Source organism: Mus pahari, chromosome 6 (assembly GCF_900095145.1).
Source record: "Mus pahari chromosome 6, PAHARI_EIJ_v1.1, whole genome shotgun sequence".
NCBI lineage: Eukaryota > Metazoa > Chordata > Mammalia > Rodentia > Muridae > Mus > Mus pahari.
In genome coordinates, this window is record NC_034595.1 from 85,263,511 (window position 1) to 85,271,697 (window position 8,187).

The 8,187-nt window shown below is 49.3% G+C and overlaps 1 protein-coding gene across 1 annotated transcript in view; it reads left to right on the forward strand.

Moving 5' to 3' along the window:
- Trim63 (tripartite motif containing 63) overlaps window positions 1–8,187 on the forward strand; it is a 14,819-nt gene that overhangs the window by 3,513 nt on the left and 3,119 nt on the right. Inside the window, exons 3-7 of the mRNA XM_021200737.2 lie at window positions 1,056–1,224; window positions 2,611–2,706; window positions 4,360–4,593; window positions 6,552–6,574; window positions 6,916–7,040. Coding sequence (XP_021056396.1) covers window positions 1,056–1,224; window positions 2,611–2,706; window positions 4,360–4,593; window positions 6,552–6,574; window positions 6,916–7,040 — 647 coding nt within the window. The remainder of the gene's footprint in view (window positions 1–1,055; window positions 1,225–2,610; window positions 2,707–4,359; window positions 4,594–6,551; window positions 6,575–6,915; window positions 7,041–8,187) is intronic.

An 8,187-nucleotide genomic window follows, 5' to 3' on the forward strand; every position in this document is an offset into this window, starting at 1 on the left:
CTTCCCATCCCCCCCACCCCCCCACCCCACCCCCGTCTAGGCTGGGAAACAACCAGTGTTGGAAAGGGACATCACAGGTACCCTAGTGGAGGAAGCCATAAAGGGAGAAGACAGAAAGAAGGAACTCTGGGGCTGGCTAGATGGCTCAGTGAGTAGAGGAGCTTTCGGCCAAGGCTGATAACCAGAGTTCTATCCCCGGAGCCCACACGGTGGAAGGAGAGAACCAACTCCAACTCTTTCAAGCTGTTTTCTGACCTCCATGGACGCCGTGTGGCATACATTACCCCACCCACCCACCCCAGTACACATATACTAAATAAGTGCAGTTTCTAAAATTATAAAAGAAGAGATTGTGGGCCCTGGAGAGCCTTTGTGTAGCTGAGGTTTGCTCTGGACTTCTATGTAAGCCTGCCCCTGACCACGTGATGCGCGTATGGCTTAGGGTGCACAGGCAGCTGCTTCTCTGAGCTCTAGGATGCCCTCAGGGTGCGTTTACTGACTTTTTCTACCTGCATTTTGTTTCCACGGTCTCTACACCAGGTACTGTATGTTGTAGACTCAGGGAAGAAATACAAGCAGGCTTCCCTGCCCAGTTGAAGGGTACAGTCTCATAGATTAAATATAGACATGAAGGCTGCCATCAGAATAAACGGCCCAGGCCCCAGCAACCAAATCTACGGGGCTAAAATTAGAGCACAGGAGTTCTGGCCTCTCTGGCTGGGCTGCTGGGCCACCTTGGGCAAGTCCATTTATTTGCTGCAACTCTGTCTTCCATCCTGTGAGCATCTCCTGGGGTCCCCCCCCCCATGCCCTCTGTACCAACTTAGGCCAGGTCCAACTCAGGAGCAGAGCCTGAATTTAAAGTTGGAAACAGACTGTTTGATATCTTTGGTTTCCTCAACCTTGGGCTCCCAGAAGTTAAAACAGGAGAATGTTTAGGGCAGCTTGACCCATTGGGAGCTGACATATGGATGGATGGGTGGTTTCCTGTGCTCAGAGCTGGGATGGGGCAGGGAGATGGGACAACCCTGACCTGTGACTCTCCTCCTCCTCAGCCGGCCCCTGCAGAAAGGCAGCCACCCGATGTGCAAGGACCACGAAGATGAGAAGATCAACATCTACTGTCTCACATGTGAGGTTCCTACTTGCTCCTTGTGCAAGGTGTTCGGGGCTCACCAGGCCTGTGAGGTTGCCCCTTTGCAAAGCATCTTCCAAGGACAGAAGGTACTGACCACAGCTGCTGTGCCCTGATGATTCCGGGGGAGGGATTTGACCCTTGTGGATGTGCTGAGCCGGCCTTTCAGGAATAGTCCCTCTGGAGGGACTTCCCAGGCCACAGGGACAACAGCCGTTGCCTCCCTGGGGGAGGTGGCTGAGCTCATGGGTTATACTTAGAGCCATTTGAGAGCACCTGGGTGTGACCAGAAGGAAGAGGCCATGGCTTCCCTGTCCTGTCTACTAGTCTGTGGTTCCAGACCTCCCCACCCGAGCCTCTCATGAAGTCTGAGGCAGATTTGAGGCTCCTCCCTCAACCGTGGCATCCCAGCAGTCCTGCCATGGAATGAGCTGTAGCCCGACTTTCTGAACAGCGTGTTTGTAACACTCCACTCGGCTCTCTCTGCTAGAACTTTCCAGTTCTGTTCCTTCTCTCAGAAAGTAGCAGCTGGGGATGGTAGCACAGTGTTTAAGCCTAGTGTTCAGGAGGCAGAGGCAGGATCGCTATGAATCTGAGATCAGCCTAGTCTATACTAGTCTATACTAGTCTATACTAGTCTATACTAGTCTATACTAGTCTAGGTATTGAGTTCTGGGCCAGCCACGGCAGCACAGTAACACCCTGCCTTGGGGTGGAGGGGGAGGAAAAGAAAGGAAGAAAGAGAGAGGGAGGGAGGGAGGGAGGGAGGGAGGAAGGAAGGAAGGAAGGAAGGAAGGAAGGGGGGCCTGAAGAGATGGCCCAGCAGTTAAGAGCACTGACTGTTCTTCTAAAGGTACTGAGTTCAAATCCCAGCAACCACATGGTGGCTCACAACCATCCGTAATGAGATATGATGCCCTCTTCTGGGGTGTCTGAAGACAGCTACAGTGTACTTAATATAAGAAAGAAAGAAAGAAAGAAAGAAAGAAAGAAAGAAAGAAAGAAAGAAAGAAAGAAAGGAGTTCGAGGCCAGCCTGGTCTACAGAGTGAGTTCCAGGACAGCCAGGGCTATACAGAGAAACCCTTTCTCGAAAAAACCAAAAAAAAAAAAAAGAAAGAAAGAAAGAAAGAAAGAGAAAAGAAGAAAGAGAGAGGAAAAAAGGAAAAGAAGGAAGGAAGGAAGGAAGGAAGGAAGGAAGGAAGGAAGGAAGGAAGGAAGGAAGGAACTGGCTGTCCTTTGTCCCCTTGTCGGTGCCTTGCTGTGTGTTTTGGGTTGCTCAGTCCCCTCTCTGGGCCTCATCTGTCCATAAAGGATACATCTGTGGTAGTCTCTGCTTTAGACCTGAGCTGCACCCCAGAAAGAGGGTTAGCAACCCTGTTGGCGACTCTGTCTGTGCTGAAGAAGCAGCGGGCTCTGAGTCTATTTCTGTCTCTCCTCCCCCTCCCCCCCGCCCCGCCCTGCCCCCGCCATCCAGACTGAGCTGAGTAACTGCATCTCCATGCTGGTGGCAGGGAACGACCGAGTGCAGACGATCATCTCTCAGCTGGAGGATTCATGCCGAGTGACCAAGGTGAGGGTGCAGAGCCGCCCTGCCCTGCCCTGCCAGCGGTGAGGAGTTCAAGCCTCCAGCGCAGCTGCTGTCTGGGCAAGACCTGAACTATGAGTGCGGTTTGGGGTTTGGAGTCTTGGGTGCAGGATAGAGATGGCAGGAAGGGACGCAGTCATTTCTTCATTCCCTCGGTGAACACAGCGGCTGTGTCCGACCCTGCCGAAGGACAAGACAGACCCCAGTGGGTCCCTAATGGCAGAGACCCACCAATAACTCCTTGAATGTTTCCAGCGTTAATCGTTTTGCTGTAGGGTGAGACTCCTGGACCTTTCAAAGCTCACACTTGACTCGGGACTGTGGAAACTCAGGGGCTCTGGAATGATACCGGATTCTGCACTTCCTCCTTGTTTGTATTTTATTTTTGATGTATATGGGTGTTTTGCCTGCACATATGTCTGTGTGCCATGCGTGTGCAGTGCCAGAGTAGGCCAGAAGGGGGAGTCGGATCCCCTGGAAATGGAGTTCAAGATGGTTGTGAGCCACTCTTTATGTAGGTGCTAGGAATTGAATCAGGACCTCTGGAAGAGCAGCTGGTGCTCTTAACCATTAAGCCATTTCTCCAGTCTTCTGTCTTTCTACCTTTGATTTGATGTTTGTTTGTTTTTCAGAACAGTGTTTTTTTCTGTGTAGCCCTGGTTGTCCCGGAACTCCCTCTGTAGTCTGAAATCAGAGGTCCACCTGCTTCTGCCTCCATCGTGCTGGGACTAAAGGTGTGCACCGCCACCTGGCAGATTTGATTTTTTGAGACTAGGTCTTACATAGAACAGGACAACCTTGCATTTACTATGTAGCCTAGATTGCTCTTGAACTTCTGACCCTCCTGCCTCTACCTGCCAAGTGCTGAGATTTCAGGCGTCATATACCTGGCTGGAAATTTGCATTTCTACTGAGCTTTGGCAGGCTGCTGGTTCTACAGAGTGCAGAAGGCAGTGACAGCTTTCCCAGCCAGATGTGATGGCACATCTGTAACAGCATTTCGGAAGTGGATGCAAGAGGATCAGAGAAGTTCAAGGTCATCTTCCTTCACATAATGGGTTTGGGACCAGCCTGGGATATGTGAGACTATCTCAAGAAACAAACAAAAACGAAAGTAGAGAAAGAAGAAGAGAAAAGACAAAGAAGGAAGCTTTCTCACTCTCAGAAGAGTATTCAGAATTCTGCTCTTCCTGGATGTGGTGGCACACAACTCTAACACCAGTGCTCAGGAAGCAAACGCAGGGGGATAGCTGTGAGTTTGAGACTAGCCAACTATTCTACATACTGTGATCCAGGTCAGCCAGGGCTACACAATAAAACCCTGTCTTGAAAGGAAGAAAAAAGAAAGAAAGAAAGAAAGAAAGAAAGAAAGAAAGAAAGAAAGAAAGAAAGAAAGAAGGGAGGGAGGGAGGAGAAAGAAAAAGAAAAGAGACCTCTGGTCTCTTCTTGAGGAGGGTTAGGGCTGGTAAGACAGGGAGGACAACATAACTGCAAGTGGGCTGAGCTGTGAAGTGGAGGGGAACAGCTTTGCTCCCTGTGATGGAGTCTCTTCTTGCTGCAGATAATTCCTGGGGCCCTTCTGTCTCAGAAAGTGCGTTGGGACCCCATGGGATGTGACTGTAGGATTTCTGTCCTCAGGAGAACAGCCACCAGGTGAAGGAGGAGCTAAGCCAGAAGTTTGACGCCCTCTACGCCATCCTGGACGAGAAGAAGAGCGAGCTGCTGCAGCGGATCACACAGGAGCAGGAGGAGAAGCTGGGCTTCATGGAGGCTCTGATCCTCCAGTACAGGGAGCAGCTGGAAAAGTCCACGAAGCTTGTGGAGACTGCCATCCAGTCCCTGGATGAGCCCGGAGGGGCCACCTTCCTCTTGGTGAGTGCAATCTGAAGGGTTTGGGTAGATTTGAACTATACTTTCTGAACCCTCAAACGGGCCGTTCAAATCTTAGTGAAATGCCAGGCATCTTGAGCCACTGAAGGCTCCTGACCATATTTCTAGTTTTTGCGGAGCTGAAACAGGAGGAGTGCAAGTTTCTGAGAAATCAGGGCAGTTTGGTAAAATATCATCTCAAAATAAAACATGCCAGGCTAGGTTTGGTGACACACAACTTGGATCCCAGTACTTGGAAGACACAGGCAGAGGCAAGAGGATCTCTGTGAGTTTAAGGCTAGCCTGGTCTATATAGCAAGCTCCAGGACAGCCAAGACTGCATACTGAGACCCTGTCAATAAACAAACAAACAAACATAAGAAATATTGGTGTGCCGGGCGTGGTGGCTCACGCCTTTAATCCCAGCACTTGGGAGGCAGAGGCAGGCGGATTTCTGAGTTCGAGGCCAGCCTGGTCTACAGAGTGAGTTCCAGGACAGCCAGGGCTATACAGAGGAACCCTGTCTCGAAAAATCACAAAAAAAAAAAAAAAAAAAAGAAAGAAATATTGGCGTGGAGAGATGACTCTGTGGTTAAGAACATTTCTTGTGTCAAACTTTTTTGTTATTTTTAAAGATTTTTATGTATTATATTTATTTGAGTACACTGTCACTGTCTTCAGACACACCAGAAGAGGGCATTGTATCCCATTACAGATGGTTGTGAGTCACCATGTGGTTGTTGGGAATTGAACTCAGGACCTCTGGAAGAGCAGTCAGTGCTCTTAAACACTGAGCCATCTCCCCAGCCTGTGTCAAACACTTTTAATCCCAGCACTGTGGAGACAGAGACAGGCAGAGCTCTGTAATTTTGAGGCCAGCCTTGTCTACAGAGTAAATTCCAGGACATCCAGAGCTGCATAATAGAGAGAACTTGTCTCAAAACAAAGCACAAACAGACAAACAAAAGTAACACTGGTTTTGTTCTTGCAAAGGACCTGAGTCCAGTGCCCAGCACCCACACAGTGACTGGGGACCGTGCATAACTCCAGTTCCAGGACACCCAATGCCCATTTCTGACTTCCAAGGGCACCAGGCACATCTGTGGTACACATACATATATGCAGGCACTCATACATACACTTAAAATAAAAATAGATCTTTTACAAACAATATCAACAAAACCCAGAAGCCCTTGAAGGGCTGGAGAGATAGCTCAGGGGTCAAGAATGCTTACTATTGGGGCTGGTGAGATGGCTCAGTGGTTAAGAACACCGACTGTTCTTCCAAAGGTCCTGAGTTCAAATCCCAGAAACCACATGGTGGTTCACAACCACCCGTAACAAAAATCCGATGCCTTCTCCTGGAGTGTCTGAAGACAGCTACAGTATACATACATATAATAAATAAATAAATAAAATAATAAAAATGTAAGATTAAAAAAAAAAGAATGCTTACTATTCTTTCAAAGTACTTGATTTAGGACCCCAGTACCCATGTCTGGCAGCTTAAAAATGCCTAGAATTCTAAATGTAGGGGAATTCGACACCCTCTTCTGGCTTCTAGGGGCTGCAACGTACGTACATACATACATACATACATTCATACATAGAAAAATTTTAAAACACAAAAAAAACCCATAATACCCAGACCACATGCCTTCAAGCTCTTTACAGTCCAGCTTTGTCCAGCCCATGGTCCAAAAAAGGAAGTTTGGTTGACACTCCCCCAGGAGACCTCAGACGTCGTGAGCGGTTGGTCAGAGAACCCTGGCTTCCTGCCAGGACAGTGGACACACACAGGGGTGCATTCCGACTAAGATCTGTGCTACCCAGGGACAGAGAGAGAGAGTGTCCGAGATCTGTCTAACAGGACAGGAGTCAAGCTACACCTGCACCATGAATTGGTACTGGAGTCCACCCTTGGGTGCTTCAATGTTAACCCCTGTTCTTTCTCTCCACAGAGTGCCAAGCAGCTCATCAAGAGGTCAGTGTCCCCAGGAGTGGGTCCCATGTCCCTAGTCAGTGTCCCCAGGAGTGTGTCACACGTCCCTAGTCTCCCCCAAGGCTTCTGACACCTGCCCAGTAGGACCCTGTGCATTCACTCTGCAGGGATTGGGGCTCATGCCCCCCCCCCAAGACCATGTCCCCTACTTTCTTAGATCATCCACTCTACTTGATCCTAAAGAAGAAATGCTCTCTGCCTCTTCATTCCTTCAGTTCAGTGATGGGTTGAGGGGCTGGGATGGATGGACCCACATAGAGCCATGGATAAGTTGTCCCTTCCTGCATGGAGCCTGAGAGCTCGCCCTGCCTCTCTCCCCACAGCATTGTAGAAGCCTCCAAGGGCTGCCAGCTGGGGAAGACAGAGCAAGGCTTTGAGAACATGGACTACTTTACTCTGGACTTAGAACACATAGCAGAGGCCTTGAGGGCCATTGACTTTGGGACAGGTAAATGATGTGATAATGTTACTTGCTTGTGCATGTTTGACCTTTGAAAGGCAGCGTTCCTCTTGAGTTCTGAGGGGAAGCAGAGCTGTTAAAAAAAAGTCAAATTTACACAGTCAGTGTTGACAGGTCTCTCTATGGAGCCCTGGCTGTCTTAGAATTCTCTAAGTAGACCAAGCTGGTCTGGAACACACAGAGATATCTATCTGCCGGTCTCTGCTTCCTGAAGGCTGAGATAAAAGGCATGTACCCACCATGCCTGGCTCCACAGTCAACTTTGTGATGGATCCAGGGCCTAGCACAGTGCCTGGTACATAATTGTTACTAAATAAATTATGTGTGGATCCAAAGCTCATGACATCTGGCATTAGACAGATCTGCCTTCAAATCCCGATTCTGCCATTTGTGTGACCTTTGGCACGCCCCCAAACCCCTGCCTTTGTGGTCTCCTGTTTTGGTTGGATTTTGGGGCGGACCCATTACTGGTACTCAAACTCAGGCCTTGAAGTCTTTGACTTAGCACTTGGGAAGTTTAGGCAAGGAGATGGTGAGGTGGAGGTTAGCCTAGGCTACACGGTCAAAAGGATATTCATGACAGTTTTACTGTGTGAACATACATGCTGAAGGCTCACACTACCCACCCCCTACCCCCAGCAGGGAGACCATATCAACAGCATTTCTTGAGCCCACTCATGAAGACCAAGCTGGCCTCAAATTCCCAGGGACCTGATGGCCTCTATCTCCTGAGTGCAGGCAATAAAGGCATGGGCCACTACATCCAGCCCTGAGCCCATTTATTGGTTGGACTTTCCCTGCTCTGAGCACTGAGATGCTGTTGTAAAGACGGAAATTCCATCACTTAATACAGTTCTAGGATGCGGCTCAGTTTGTAGCTTGGAAAACTGAGTTTCGACAGAGCAATCCCTTGTTCAAAGCCACACGGCTAGTAAGTGCCTGGTGCAGACCTCAGCTGGGGCCCCTTGGTTTACAAGACTATCTGAGGACACCTGAGACCATGTGAAGACACCATGGGACCTGCCCATAGTGAGTCTCTGGAGGAAACTATTCTGAGTAGTAATTATGGTTTAAATTAAACAGGCCGAGCTGGGCGTGGTGGCGTTTGCCTTTAATCCCAGCACTCGGGAGGCAG